The sequence below is a fragment of the Carassius carassius genome, chromosome 19 (assembly GCF_963082965.1).
Source record: "Carassius carassius chromosome 19, fCarCar2.1, whole genome shotgun sequence".
NCBI lineage: Eukaryota > Metazoa > Chordata > Actinopteri > Cypriniformes > Cyprinidae > Carassius > Carassius carassius.
The window spans coordinates 22,407,573-22,424,029 of NC_081773.1; the positions used below are offsets into that span (position 1 = coordinate 22,407,573).

A 16,457-nucleotide genomic window follows, 5' to 3' on the forward strand; every position below is an offset into this window, starting at 1 on the left:
TTTTTCACCACAAGTCTGAAAGAAGACATGTTATTGAAGACAAACAGCCCCAAATCTCAAAATTGACCAGTAAAAAAAATGATGTTTTTGCATGTGTCTCACCCATAGACTGTAAAAAAAGTCTCAAGTGTGGAGCATTAGATATACATCATACGATTTGTTTCGTCACCTCACTTAAGTGAAAAAAGTCGCTAATCGACTGCATGATTCAATAATGACTTTATTAGAATTTCAATTATACATTTTTAAACCATTGCTTTAAATTGTTGTTGCCTATATCGGCGCGTTCGGCCGAAAAATAAGTAAATCGTAACGCAGTAAACCCCTTTTACATTCAGCATCAGAGGAGCATAGTAAATATAATGATTAGCATCTTGGTCTGCTCTAGGAGATAACATCGTCATTGAACCTGGTCTGTCTAACACCGAAAGATGTTAACGTTAGTACCAAACACTTCTTGCACTGCAGCAACTCGCTAATCGAAAAACATAAGCTATATAAAATAGATCAACTTACCTTGTGCTTTTTTTCGTTGGAAAACAGCAGCTCGCCATTCTTGGTCCTCGTTGAGAACCATCGCGACGCAATCATGAATTACTTACTAAAATGAAAGATTATGATTTGAATTTGTGAGTGACAGACAAGTAGAAGGGTGGGGGCACACTGGGGGGCCAATCAGTTTTCAGGAGGGGCCAGTGCCCCCATGGCCCCTCCCCTGGCTACGCCACTGCCTGTTTGGATCCTAAGGAATGAATGGTGCTAAGCTAAACGCTAGCATAGTGGCACCGTGTGCTACAGCGATTGAGTGCATGCACTGAGACGGGAGAGGTACGTATCAACTCGTCAAAGCTGAGGGAAGAACATATTGGAATATAGAAAAATGGTATCATTTTCCTTTAACCCCCCAAAAAAAAATTATGTCATAGTTACTCACCCTCATATCATTCCAAATCTGTAAAACCTTCTTTTTCAGAACACAAATTAAGATATTTATCTGAAAACATGCATGCATGTCAAAGACTGACATGGAAGAGAATTTTTTTTTTTTTTAAAGTTGTTATTTTTGTTTTCTTTGTGCACAAATAGTTTTCTCGTAGCTTGATAAAATTACAGTTGATCCACTGATGTCACATGGACTTTTCAACAAGGTCTATACTACTGTACCTTTCTGGGTCTTAAACATGTCAGTTGTGTTGCTGTCTATGGAAACTCAGAAAGCTCTTGGATTTCTTAAAAAAAATCGTATTTTGTTTTCTGAAGATGAACGGAGGTCTTACAGGTTTAGAATGACATGATGGTGGGTAATTAATGACAGAATTTTCATTATCGGGTCACCTAACACCTTAATATCTTTGTGAAAATTATACTTTCTTATGATTCATTTATAGATAAGATTTGTGTTAATACAGTATAATTGCTGTCAGTTTTGATCTATTTAGCTTGGCTAGAAAAATAGAGCGGCAGAAACATATATTGTCTCCCTTGAGGGTAAGTAAATAAATCCCCCTTTCAGACAATTGTTTGCATATTGTACTTACTTTTTATTTGAGAATTTACTGTATTTTATTGTATTTTTGAAAGTCACAGGATGCTGTCATCAAGGTCAGCAAGTGAGGACCCCCACTGATCCTTTGCTACTGTATGTTTTTCAAGGCTTTTAAAGTTAGTAATTGTCCTTGACATTTTTCTGTAGGAATTTTTAAGAAAAGGTCCCTTGAAAGGAGATTGTTCCCACTTGGCTAGGCCAGGGAGTCAACAGCTTACTGGTTGCCCCTCGTGTGGCAGAGCCCCCCGAGGACAGTTTGTGATGCACAAGAGGAGGCTGGCTCAGCACAGGAGACGTGGTGCTGGATTTATGGCAGTGGTGACAGGGCACAATAAGCATCAAGTGAGCCTCGTCACGCACTGCCAGCAGCATTCTGTTATCACGCCCCTCCTGTGGTAAAGCTTCATGTAGGCTGGGGTGACAGTGATTGGAGGGGAGGCTGACCCTCTGTCACATGAAAAAGAAGTGCTTTGCCATGGAGAATATAAAGGTTTACTGCTTCTGGTCCCAAATTCTTGAAACATTCTAAAGTAAAATTCTTCTTAACTGCAATTTCCGTCTTGAGAATAAGTTAAGAGTATTTTGCATTAAAAACAAATCTTTTGAATTATTCCTGAAAAGAATGTGTCTCATTCACTAATGATTATGTGGATTATTTGTATTTATAAACTGAATTTGTACAAACATGAATTTGTTCTTAACTTTGTTTTAATGTTAATGAATCTGGAATATTTTAAAAAAGCAACTATATGCCAGAAGTTAGTCATTTGCATAAAAAACAGCCAAAGTAGCGGCATATAAGGGCTTTCCACTAAACTCTCCATTATGGCCTTTGTTAATTCCCAGCAAACATGTTATACTTTCTAAAAAGACAAATTTTCATCGAGAGATGCATTGAAAAATCTTTGAGCAATGCTGCTGTTTTCAAAAACCGCTCAATCACAATAAACACCTTTAAAAACAAATAGAAGTATAGAATTTATTGGGGAATTATGTTTTTCTCTTGAAAACCTGCATAGGTAGATTGATGTTTATGCACCATTACTGAATGCGATCATAAATAGCCTCTTAAAGTTAGGATAACTTGACTTTTAAGTACCAAAAGTTAAGATGTTTACTGAATGTATTAGTTAATTTACAGTATATAAGAATGCAATATAACACTAGCTGTATAAAATAATCCAATAGGGAGCTCATTTTTAATTTAAGAAATTGTAATTTATAATTTTCACCATCATACAGGGCATATGAGAGAACCCATAATCAGGACACGTTCTCTCTATAGCAATACACACACTGTGATACAGGACACAATTATAAAGTGCAAGAAAGACAGAGAATGAATGAAACAATGCAACATTTACAGAATGCAAATGAATGCAACAAATCACTCCACCTTGAGATGTTTCTTTAAAAATAACTATTTAAAATAAAAATTAAAAAACACAAAAACAACAAGTGCTAAACTCATGGCAAGCCAGTCACAGCAAAAACAGTGTGCATGCTTATAATGATTATTACAGTTTTCAGATTACCTTTCAGGTGTTTTTCATGAAACTGATATACAAATATTCATTAAAAACTGGCCTATAATCAGATAATACAATACAGATAATACATTGTTTTTTTTTTTGAGAAAATATTCTCACAAAACATTTAAAAATAGATTTTTGGTGGACTGTCCCTTTAAAGATGTGTTGTACTTGTCACATGACTCTGTTTTAATGTTTAGAATTCTCTGATATGACTTCTGTATACTTTTCTTTAACTTTGCCTAGTAAAGCCATGACATTTTCAGCATCAGCAAAAGACATTGTTGTGAATATCCGTCTGCTACGTGCCGGGTCATGAGAGCTTACTGATGTTTGAAAGCAGATATAAGGATTAGTCCTATCTGTCAGCCTACCATCTCATCCCTTTGCTTGGCCTTTTGTCTCCACAAAGCAGGTTGCATCCAATAAAAAGTTCATGAATGCAGCTGCTCAGAGTTATGGCGTACCTGTATGAATAGCAAGATCAGAGCTTAAACTAGTGTAGATTTTTTTCTGGACTATCAAAACACAACAGGTCCTAAATGTGCTGTGGGCGATTTTAGTTCAACCACATGCTCTTTCTACAAAACCCCAACCTCCAATCAGTCTGCCAACCCCATGTCAATAACCTGAATGTCCAGAATAACAGGCAGAGAGCATTTGTGATTGGCAAAAAATGCATTTACCTCTCTCCTGACAATTTTTTTTGTTTGTTTGTTTGTTTGTTTATAGAGCTGAGGACTGTCACAGCGATGGGTGTGATTTCTCAGGACACTTGTTTCAGTAAAATCTGTCGGATATAGGAACGTTTTATAATAAATAAATAACCCTTTATGTGGGTGGGGGGGGGGGGGGTGGGTTACAGCACTTTAAAATCTATGCTTTGCCTTCTAAGTAGGGATGTTCATTTTAACTGGTTAACTGTTAACCGAACTTTGAGAATTTTGACCTATTATTGCAATCAGTTAAATGGTTTTAAATGTAACATTCACAATAAAAACAAATCTTTGTGCTTTTGTAAAATAAGCATATATATATATATATATATATATATATTAAAAAGTAAAAAAAAGCTTTTTAATCAAGAGCAGTGAGTGATTTCTTTGCTGTTGCTGTTCGATTAATATGAAGACTGATACAGTGTTCATATTAGTATTGAACAAGAGTGAATGATTTGTAGAGGTTTTTTTTTTTTCATCGCTGATGTTGTAATGTCTGGGAATCCAGAATGCGCTTCCATCAACAGAAACATATATTAGCTGAACCCTGTTTGTTTTACGTGTTATTTATAGTAAACCATATTACAGATGCTTTGTCAGATTTAAGTTGAACAGCGGTCCCAGCGCGTGCCGAACCGTGTGTGCTAAACTGAACGGTTCGGTTTTTTCAGTGAACCGTCCCATCCCTAAATATAAATGTAATTCTGACCGACCTGCTCCCTTACTGGCGAACATGGCTGGGATTTTGCAGCAACTTGCTGTGTCTGTGGCCAGGGCTTTTCTCATTTATAAAAGTTCCGTCTCTGCGCGATTTTCTAAGATAAATCCTGCCTCTGGATATAGCCAATTAGGCAGTGTTTCGCTGATGTTTGGTCATGTGGTGGTGTCATTTTCACTCCGCGATTGCCTGATTCGTAGATTCATAAAACCGTCAATTAATTTGCAGTTGCATAACAGCCTATTGCACGTCAGTCTGATCGACTGCACAGCGGCAGCCGGCAGGCCAGAATGACCGTCAGGCCACCGGGAAATGTCCCGGTGCTCCCGATGGCCAGTCCGCCCCTGTAACCAGATATATGGCTTGATTCTATAAATGAATGCTCTGCTAATGATGGTAATCAGACACTAGATGTAGGAGATCAAAAGAAAAGAAAATCTGAAGTTAAGCTCTTCTTTGTGAGGGCTCATTATTTTAGATCGGAATAGTGTCTTATTCACATGTGTTTTTGTGAAGCTGTTAAATCAGTTGTCTTTGTAGTAATTGTAATTATGCAGCTGAATCCACACCCACAAATGTCTTAAGATTGCAGTGAACAATAGCCGGTTGGAACTCAGCAACTGCCAGACGATTTAATATGTGACAGGCAGACAGAGGGGTTCAGAGACATGCTGATGTGGCCTTTGTTGCACTGTATGAAAATAATTTTAGGTTGTTGCACTAGTATTCCACTGAGACCTTCCAGAGAGAATGACAGACGGAACAGCACGCAAGGCAGACAAAAGACACCTCGAAAGTGACTTTTAGGGTCGTCTTAGTAGAAAATTGTCATGTTATGTTCATTTTGTCAGATATTCCACACACAAAATGCAATGCATTTTTGCAGTTTGCCTTACAGGATCTATTGTAAGAGCTCAAATAAATAAAATAAGTAAATAACTTCAAAAGTATTATTAAAGTAGTTTGGGGTCTCTATTTTTAATCCAAATGATAGAAATTATGTTCTGTGATTTTATATTTAGAGCTTACAGTGACATTTTTTAAATATGACTGTATGTGTAACTACGGAGCCCCACACATGGCATACAGGAAAAAAAGTAGGCTAAATCATGCGCACATTTTATTATTTCGTTTGCTCGATTTGCTAAATCGTATACATGATATATAAATCGAGAGAACAAATTAGTTAATTGTGCAGACGATTTAGGAAATCGAGGGAATGAAATAGTAATTGCGTGCATGTTTTAGTACATTGAGGGAACAATTTAGAAAAACGTGTGCATTTTTTAGTACATCGAGGGAACAAATTAGTAAATCGTGAGATTACGCTGTTTCTTCTTGATAGGTGAGTAATGTAATTTTGCTTGTTTCACACTAATCAATGCTGGCTTTTCTTTGAATATGCTTGTGTCATCTTCGCTTGTTTCCTTGATCACTGTGTATGTGTGTATGTACATGTGAGGCAGAGATTTCAAAATAAGGGCCTGTTGGGTAATGGGTTTGTCTCTTTTGGTGCTTTCAAATATTAACATCATTTGGCAAAAATCATTTAGTTCACCTTAAACTTGTGAAAACTTCCAAAACTTGTTATATTCACCCTAAAACACAACATGCAAAAATATCATTATATTTAAAGCGAAAAAAAATCTGTATCAGCGGTTTTTATGATCTTTAGGGTCTTTATGGGTTAGACTGCTTGTGTCATTGTGTAAAGATCTTGTTTTGCATTTGTTTTCTGTACTTATTGCAACTGGAAAATAAAACAGCCTTCAAACTATTTCTTTTCTTCTTCCCCTATGAGAATTAGTTCATTGGGATCATGAACCTTTCTGCATGTGGTACATTATAACTGTATTTTTGTTCCTCAGTGGCATTTTTGCAATAGTAATGGGAGATTCATATTCAGTTATAAGAAAAAGGCATTGGATACCAATCAAAATGTTTGTTATGGAATGTCAAACAATCATGGAAAAAGCAGCACTTCCATTATATGCTTGCTAAATATGGTGTTCAGCAAAGGTTCACTGTGGAAACTATTAATGGAAAACCTAATAGCAGTTGTGCACAAGTCTTTTGTGGCAGGTTGATTGAGTTTTGAGGACCGAAGGCCAGGAAGAATTGCTAAAAGCTTCTGCAGGTCTCCAAACAAAACCTTTTTCTTTCCCCATAGAATTTTCAGCAGAAAGGTTAGGTATTTCTTCTAATTATACCTCTTTTTCCCTGTGTAGAGCACCTCTCTGATTCCACCCTCATGGAGTGCTATTGATCCCCGCCTCTGGCTCACAACTGTCAGTACGCACTGGCACATCCTTGCGCTGATGGCAAGGAAGGGCTTTTAGAGGGAGTGAAATCAAAAAGCAATTTACATGTTTTTCCCTCTCTCAAACTCTTTCTCTCCCTCTCTCTCCTCCCACAGAACTCCTGTCAGCCTGTCACGAGCTGCATTGCCGCTATGGATGCATCATGACCAGAAACGGCACATTCTGCTTCTGTGCGGATGGATTCGAGGTGGGAGATGATGGGCGTAGCTGCAGAGGTAGGCACTCTCAGGGTCACACCAGGCATATCAGACAAATGATCAGCTTTGGGCGATGAGGGGGGAGAGGGGTGGCTGTCTGTCCCTAGGGTGTCTTCACACCTCTGTCCTGCTTTATTTGACACATGGCATTGACTTCAGAGGTCAAAGTGACTTCTCGGCCTGGTTTGGCCTAAATGAGACCCTCTGAATATAATGTTGAGGCTGGTTGTTTTACATGATGGTGAAATATAACTGATCTATTGCCATGTTGTGACTAATTGTCTCAGTAGCAGAAATCAGAGGAAAGATTTACAGCAATGAATCTGTTTCAGTCAGGGAATGCAGTACACAATGAGGTCTCTTGCCTTTTTAAGCATCAACAGCACAAATCCCATACTTTAGATTACAACCTGCAAAGAATTATGTACGTATACTGAATCTACAGTGTACGTTTCTGTACTTACATGTATGTATAAGGAAACAGTATGTTACGTAAGGGATAGTGTACATCCAGCCGGTTGTTCTCTTAGAATAAACCCAAACAGGGGGATCAGGACGTGGAGGGGTCTTGTATCAGCTTGAAGGTGTTAATTCTGAGATAACAACCGGCTGGATGTACATTATCCCGCTTATAACACGGCTACTTGCCACATAAATAAATAATTCGATGCAAAATATTTATTTGAGTTGAAATATTTGAACGCAAATCATCCGTGAACACAGCAGTTGCGAGCAAGCAGGAAATTTAAACTAGACGGACATTTAAGGGAAATGACACAGTCAAACCACTTATTACACAACATTTCACTACATAAATAGTTAAGGCAATAAAATATTTAAGATGAAAATGTTTTGAAATGTTTGTTTGTTAGTTCTCTTATAATCCATTACAGTGCACAAAACAATCATAGCAAAGTGGCAGCAGCTGCGTTTGAATGAAATGAGAGAGCGAGTCTCTAGGAGGACATAATTAAATAATTGTACACCATTTTGAATTGAGTTTTAATATTTTATTAGCTAAATAAACGCAAAGCTTAAAATAAGAAAAACTGTTCCTAGCAGGAGTACAACACTGACTTCAGTTACCCGGATGAGCCTGTGTTATCAGCTTTTACCGGTTGTTACCGAGGGATAACATACCTCAGAATATCACGACTGACCAATCAGAATCAAGTATTCTACAGAGCCGTGTAATAAGTTTGGGTAATAATGGGGTAACAACCAGATATGCAACCTGCAAAGAACAGCGTAGGTAAACTAAAGTTTCGGTGTAACTTTTTTATTATTATTATTATAGTGAACCTATTCAGTTCCTCTGTGTAGGTATAATGGAATAATATGCAACGTTTGAGGAATAAAGGGGTAACGAAATGTAAAATTACAGATAATTTATACTTTAAGGATTTTGAAACTAAGGGGTCCCTATTCTAATAGTATGTGGTATGTATGGTCTAAACAACAATCTTATGTCTGGGAGTAATTTAGAAAGATGATACTTTTTATAATTTTATATTGGTAGACCTATTTTATTATAGGCCTGGGTATTTTTTAACCATTCTATTATTAAATGACATATGATGGAGATTACAGAACAACAAAACTGGACATCTAATTAAATGAGTTAATGATTTCCTGCTGAATTATATTTCATGAGTCTACTTACCTTATGAAAGCTTATTCGTCAATCTCAGCTGAGTCACAGCAGCAACCTCCCAACACCACTATCACCAAATAACTGTACATGATATCCCATCAGGGTGTTCAATATAGATAAAAACAAACTTACCGCTTTCCAGCTGTTCGCAGAAACAATACACAATACACCATTTGTATTTCAGTGGATGTATACTGTGATGTTTTTATAGTCAAAAGAGTAGAGGGTTTAATTTGTCAATCAAACAATTAAATTAAAACTAGCGCAATATTTTTCTCAGTAATTACTGTGCAAATATAAACTTGTTCTGTGTTTAAGTCCAACTTTTTTCTCTCTTGTTCCAATCAGTTACAGGGTAAATACAACATTTGCAGCTTGTAAAAAAAGCAAAGCAACTATAGTTTATACAGTTAAAACAAATTCTTGTTTAAGAACACATTTAAGAAACAAATTCTTGTTTAAGAACACATTTAAGATTTTGTTCAATTTATACAAGTTTTTCACCCACTGACGAAGCTAAACTATTATGTCCAAACCATCAAGCCAATAAACACACAGTAATAAACACTGAAAGTCAAGATTAAACTGTTTATTATAGCAAACTGACAGGATTTTACCATCTTTGATTTTACCGGTTTGATCCACTTCCTCAACCACCTTTAGCTCTCATCAGTAACCGCTCAGTGTTGTTGGACATACTCGGACAAAACCCTCCAGTTTGAAAAGAACACATTCCAGTTAGTTTCAAAAACCTTTCTCCTCTTCGCTTACGGCTGTTTCCAGTAACAGTTCCTCTGCGTTCACATCAATGAGGATCTCATGGTCTACACTCACTGATGCAAGTGCTGAAGAAGTCACATCAACACCTCTTCTTCATGAGACAGCTGAGGAAGTTTGGAATGAGCCTCAGAATATTCTACACCTGCACTGGTTGCATCACTGCCTTGTTTGGAAACGCCACTGCTAGCAACCGCAGAGCTCTCCAAAGGGTCGCGTGAACTTCCCGCCACATTGTTAGAGGTTAGCTTCCCTCTCTTCAGAACATCTACACCAGGCGGTGTATGAGGAAAGCCTGGAGGATCATCAGTGACTCCAGCCACTCATCCCAAAGAGTGCTTTCTTTTCTGCTATCAGGAAGATGTCTCCACAGCATCTGATCCCACACAAGCCGACTGAGAGATAGCTTTTCCCCCAGGCTATCAGACTAATGAACAGTCAGAACTAATACACCCTACTGCATAATCCTACAGCATAACCCCACAATATGGTACGCCACACACTGCACTTTAACTCCAACACAGTTCAATACTGGACTATACGTACACACTGCACTTAATACAATAATATATCTGCTACCACTGGATAGCATCCAATGCACATCCATGATATTTTGCGTATCCAATTCATGTATGATCAGTTGCACCCTTGCAAATTTTGTGTATATATGTCTACATAATGTTGAATGTGTACATGCTGTGTATAATGTGTATTATTAACTGTAATTATGTACAAACTGTGTATGTGTATTGCTAACTGTAAGTATGTTTAATAGTACACTGTGTGTACTGCGTATAGGTATGTGTATATTGCATTTGTTCATTGTCATCTGTTTAAATCTGTTTGTCTATATGTAAATTGTTTCTGCACTGTCTGGAGCACGCTCCAAAGAATTTCACTCACCAAGGCACATGTGCTGTGGTGATGTGACAATAAAAGTGATTTGATTTGATTTGGTCTTAAGCACCGCAGACACGGATTTCGTCGCACACACATCTGTTCGCGTTTGAACTTGCGAGACTCGCTGCATGTTACCTTTCACATCCTCCACATTCCTAACACATCATCGTCGGGTTACTGATTGCTAATATTAACCCAAATTGGGTCAAATCAAGTCAGCTTTCTAACCCAATAATCCCACATGAGCTTTTGGATTGAAACAATTACCATATATGATTTATTTATTTATTTAGTTAGTTTGTTTTGTTTATTTGTTAGGAAGATATACAATACAGTAAAAAATAAATACGTACAATTAATTGAAGCATTGTTCTTTATACTAATTTTTATATTATTATTATTGAATTTTCACCAATCAAGCCTTAGATGCGGATATGGCATACAATTATATGTACTTACTTACTTATTTTTTTATACTGCTCCAAACTGTTAAACATTACATTAGAATTATATTAGATATGTTTTAATAAATATTGTATATAGAGTATATGCATTTTGGTTCAAGTTTTTTTTTCTAAGAGAGATTTTAAGGTCTTAAAATTCTCAAAAGTAGATGCATACTTATTTTGTTATAGATTTTGTGTGAAATAGCTTTTATTTATTTAAGGTCACAAAATCCTCATTATATATATATATATATATATATATATATATATATATATATATATATATTTGAAGGTTAAGTAACACTCGACAATATTGCCTTTTTCCACTTACTACATTTGTTGGAGGAAGAAAGAATTTTTAGGCTCTATTTTATACCCTGATCGAAGAAGGTGTCTCCGGACATTTAATTAATAAAAAATCAGTAAATCACCAGTGGAACATTACACTTCAGTACAGCTTAAACAGGCAAAGCTCTAGAGACTGGTGCAAGGCAGGACTTGCCCGGAAATATGAGATGGCATAGGGAGAAGCCACCGAGAGGCCACATTAAGTGGATTTTATGTATTTGGGTCATGTTTGAGCACACCTAATTTGTCATAAATGACTTTTCCTCTGTGTACAGATCATGATGAATGCGCCATGTACGGGACATGCAGCCAGACCTGCATGAACACCTATGGGTCATATCGCTGCAGCTGTACAGATGGGTACAGCCTGCAGCCCAACAGACGCTCCTGCATAGCCAAACACGGTAAGAGCATGATAAATTAATGACCGGGGATCTATAAGCTGCATGAAATGTTGTCACGTCCTGATATTGTTCTTTCACAAGAGTGCGCTGAGTTGAAACGAGGTGGATTATTACTCTGTGTGATATGAATGAAATTAACTTACAGCTGCTGCAGCACTGCCTTAAGCTGGGTTTTTCTGACCTTGAAAAACATGTTCTTTATGCTTGAGAAATATGCAATGCTTATTAGATGTTGGGTGTATCTGAAATGACTTGTATCTGAAACAACTTAGTTCTGCTTAGTGATCACCACGCAGATAGGAGGGATTGGGGCTAGTTGTCTCAGAGGGCAGATTTCACATAAGATTTCACAAACTTTATATACATATATAATTAAATTTCTTCTATATACCTCACAAAGTGACAACATGCCCCTCTACTAAGTCAATGCTTGTTTAAACTTCATTTAACTTAATTGTTTCTTCATTGAGTCATTAGCAATTCTACGTATGTATCAAAATTCTTCTCAGTTGTCAGGTTTGCCTTTTCCAAGTAAGCTTTCAGGGATCACGTATGAATCTAGACTAAACCCGTTCAGCCGCTCATTCTCATAAGGACCTGAAAATTGAGGCAGTTTGCTTGGGATATTCTGCTACAAGTCCTTATATCAGTATTGCTGTGCCAATGGACAGAAAGAATGTAGCTATTGGTGGAAGATAAGCCAGACATTGAGGATTAAGTGGAGGCTGAGTTTTATGAAGAGCAGGGCCTGAAGGACAGCTATTCTCTGTCTTTATCAGCCCATGACAATGATTACTTGCCTAATGGCACCTGCCTGTGAGAGTGTCTCTCCACCAGCCACAAATCCAATCAAGTTTATCATTAAATCGCCTGCTTTTGTAATAAGGGGGTTTTGTAGGGAAAACACTCACTACAATGCTTAATAGATTCTAATCCCTTTTGTAGATTGGTCATTTGTTTGGGCTCAGGTAATTGAAGTCATTTTAATAAAAAAGTGTTATTGAGTCCCAAATGTTCAATAACTAGCTTTTTTGTTTAGCTGTGAGAATTATTATAAAATAAGGAGAAAATGTGCTGCATGTATTTGAATGGCTTAAAGTGTTAACAGTGGGAAACTATATAGATTACAGCAAACATACTCAGTACGTACAGTATATGAGTGGATCAGAGTGCATTGTCTATAAAGTATTGCTTTTTTGATGCCTGTGAACACTTTTGTTCAGGTTTGCTGCTTTTGGATTGGCTGCTGAGTCTTAGCAAAATGGTGCAGATTAAAAAAAAAAACATCTGAAATTACATTTTAGTTACAGTTTACAACAGCATTCAAGGAATAATTCACCCAAAATGAACATTTGCTGACATTTTATTCACCCTCAGGCCAGTTAAGATGTAGCTGAGTTTGTATTTTCATCAGGGCAGATCTGGAGAAATTGAGAATTATATCACTTGCTCACCATTGTATTCTCTGCAGTGAATCCGAAAGTAATCCAGTCCATTAATTTTTCCATAAGATTTTTTTGAAGTAAAAATCTGCCTTTTTATAATAAACAAATCCTTTATTAAGATCCAAAGAGTAGGTTAAAATACAAGTCTTCAATCCATGATATTGCGTTCTCCAGTGAGCTCACATTCTGACACTGCAGAGGATCCATTTAAGCATAATTGTTTGTGTTCAAACATATAATGAATATTTTTAAAAGATTTACATCCATTTTTAATGATAAACGTTGTGGGAAATATCAGCTAAATGTTGTTAGAACTGACTGGGACTATTTAGGAAATTATACACAGCATGACAGTAATAAATGTTAAAAATTTCCAGTTTTTTGGGGCCTATAATGTCATTTGCAGTCCTATGATTTTTGGCGTTATTAACTTGTCCCTGCTTAAATTTATTATATTGAGTACACACAATTTACAAATAACGTCTGTTACAGTGTGTGCTTGGTGTGATGGCTTCAAAAGATGCCTTGTGCAAAGCATTTTGTAATCTAAAAAGATGATGCATTCTAGTATTTATATTGGTGTGGTGCACTACAACTGGTTTGCATATGTGTTTTAAATTAAATGGAGATTACGCCACTGTACGCTCAGTGGGATATAGCTAGCAGGCAGCAGCGCACCTTGCTGCTGGATGCGGAATCTGTCCCGCGTTTAATCAATGTGACTGCTTTCCTATGAGGAATAAACTGAATATCATTACCCATAAACTTAACTGAACTCAGTGCTCACCCACATTAATATTAATTTAGCAGAAAGAGGTTGTTGCACTGGGATAACTATGGGGTTTCCATTAAATGTAAAAGCTCATGCATATAAATTTCAATGCATCATCTTTTCCCGGCCGTCTGACGGGGGCCAGCAGAGGATGACATATCCATTAGAAAGGTGAATGTTAAATAAGACTCTTAAAAATAAATGCACTGCAAAATAATTTAAAAGACAGATCTGTGTTGGTTTATTTTACTTATATACTGTATATACAAACCTGAAAATAAAAAAGTATTCACAGGTTGAGACATTCACACACATATGCGCATATATACACATAAATTGCATTATACAATGTGAATATAATATCCACTTTCACTTATGAAATACATTGCAAAACTGAATAAGAAGAGAAATGTCCAGCTAACCGCTGTGTTCTGAAAATGGGTTTCTCTCCTAAGAGACATGCTTCTCAATTACCCATGCCCTCTGCGGAAGCCAGTATTATCCTATTCTACTGAAAGCATGGAATGCCAAGGAAATGCCTGGCCTCAAGCTGTCTTGACACTATTTTCCTGTCCATCTATTCCAGAGACCGGTGAAAACCCTGCAGCACTGCTGATTGGAGGCTCGGATAATATTATAATCACAGCCCTAAATGGATCCCGCCTGCAAACCCTCAAACAACTGGACCCAAATGGAACTCATGGTTTGGATTTCAACCATAAAGAGGAATCAGTATGCTGGGTCACATCCTCAGAGTCCTCCGGACAACTCCGGTGTGCCAGGATGAGGAAAGCAAGTGGTTTCACTAAAGAACAGGAAGTAAAGACAGTCCAGAATCTCCACGGTATGATTCCGGTTTAACTTTCCTGCTACATTGAGAATGCAGTACGTTGAAAGAAAAACACAATTTCTCTAAGAATTCTCTAAATTACCCCAAAATTAAAGAAATGTTTTGACAGTGTTATGAAATATGTCTGTAAAGTCCAAAGTAATTTAGTATAAAAAAAAATGTTGTTTGAATTTAATAAACATCTGACAAACTTCCTAGTATTAAAAATGAGTTTCATGTAAAACACTAATGCAAGGTAAAACAGTAGTGATCCACCGAAATGAAAATTCTGCGCCGAAACCGAAACCGAAAATTTAGGATGCACTTGGCCGAAAACCGAAACTGAAGCCGAAAATGGCTTCTTTTAAAAACATATATATATATTGCTTGGATTTAATGGATCTGAATTGAAAAATCACAATATAATAATCAAACTTTTATTAACAGTTACATTACAAAACATAAAATATTTTTTACAATAAATATAGATAATAATTATTCTTCAAGTTTTATGTTCCATCAAATAAAATAGTTTTTTTTTTTTAAATTGTGCAAAAAAATCCACAATTTTGGAGATTTTTGCAGAACAAATGTTACATATTGCAACTTTGGTGTCCTCTCGTATAGGGCTGTCACTTTTGTGAAAAAAAAAATCCTGTTCGATTTTTGAGACATAGGCAAAGTGTTCATTGAATCGTTAGTAAATTGCCTATATTTGGCGTTGATCCGTTTTTCAACGCCAAATATAGGCAAATCCACCGACAACTAAACAGGCATTAGGGCGAACGTAAAGAGGGCGCTTGAGACGCGCACAAGTCAGCAATGTGGACTGCCATAACATCAATGAAAAACATTACTGAAGGCTACATTGATATTATGCACTAATAGGCTCTGTGTGTGTGTGTGTGTGTGTGTGTGTGTGTGTCGGAACCTGCAGTTGCTGTGTGACGCGCGTTCGCTGCGAGCGTATAGTGACGAGCTGGACGCGCTCCGAGAGAAGGCCGTTAAAATCGATTCCCTGTTTTCGTTTTTGAAACTTGTGTTGGTTGGTCCGATCGATTGTGCAGCTTTTGTGACAAGCTTTTTTTGATTGTGACAGCCCTTTGACATGCTTAATCTTTGATAGGCAGACGCGTGATAACAGCTCGACCGTGAGTGAAACCTAAGCGCTTGCTCACGGATGGGAGGGGCGGGTGACATTCATTTTCGGTTTACGTTTTCGGCTGTTTTTTTTATTTCGGCCCGAAACCGATAATGCCATTTCGGCCGAAAATTTTCGGCGGCCGAAATTTCGGTGCACCCCTATAAAACAGATCTGGCTTAAAGTTGAAGTTAAAAGTTCAGTACATTTTCTCCTTCACTCATGAGACCTTATCTTCTCAAGCTGAACAAAACATTCAGTGTAACACTGAGTTCTGCTTGACTGCGTAGTGCTTATCAATGCAAGCTGTATGGAAGCTAGCAGTGCTTATAATTTATTTACCGCTACATGAAATGGTTTATTCACATTTGTATAGTTCATCCTACACTATGTATCCATTAAGTATTCATTAAAATATCTCAAATCGAAAATGATTCATTACTCTTTTAATAATTAGCCTATTAGTTTTCAGTGTTGAATCAGAGAAAAAGAACATGCTCTCATTCCAGGATATTGATCCAAAAACAGCCTCTAAACCAAGAATTTCTTTGACTTAACAAAGCATTTCAGTTCTAACATATTTCAAGTCTGGCACAGTGCATTAAGAGCCTCTAATGGCCCCCAAGTTTATGATCTTAAAAAAAGTAAATAAATTGTACTAATATGACTTAGTTTATTGGGCACTTTTTGTTTTTGTTCAATGGTAGG

The 16,457-nt window shown here is 37.0% G+C and overlaps 1 protein-coding gene across 2 annotated transcripts in view; it reads left to right on the plus strand.

The window, feature by feature from the left end:
* Window positions 1–16,457, plus strand: part of LOC132095394 (low-density lipoprotein receptor-related protein 1B-like) — a 281,074-nt gene that overhangs the window by 115,119 nt on the left and 149,498 nt on the right. For both annotated transcript variants that reach the window (XM_059500325.1, XM_059500326.1), the window contains 3 exons: window positions 6,932–7,051; window positions 11,434–11,562; window positions 14,366–14,623. In XM_059500325.1, coding sequence (XP_059356308.1) covers window positions 6,932–7,051; window positions 11,434–11,562; window positions 14,366–14,623 — 507 coding nt within the window. The remainder of the gene's footprint in view (window positions 1–6,931; window positions 7,052–11,433; window positions 11,563–14,365; window positions 14,624–16,457) is intronic.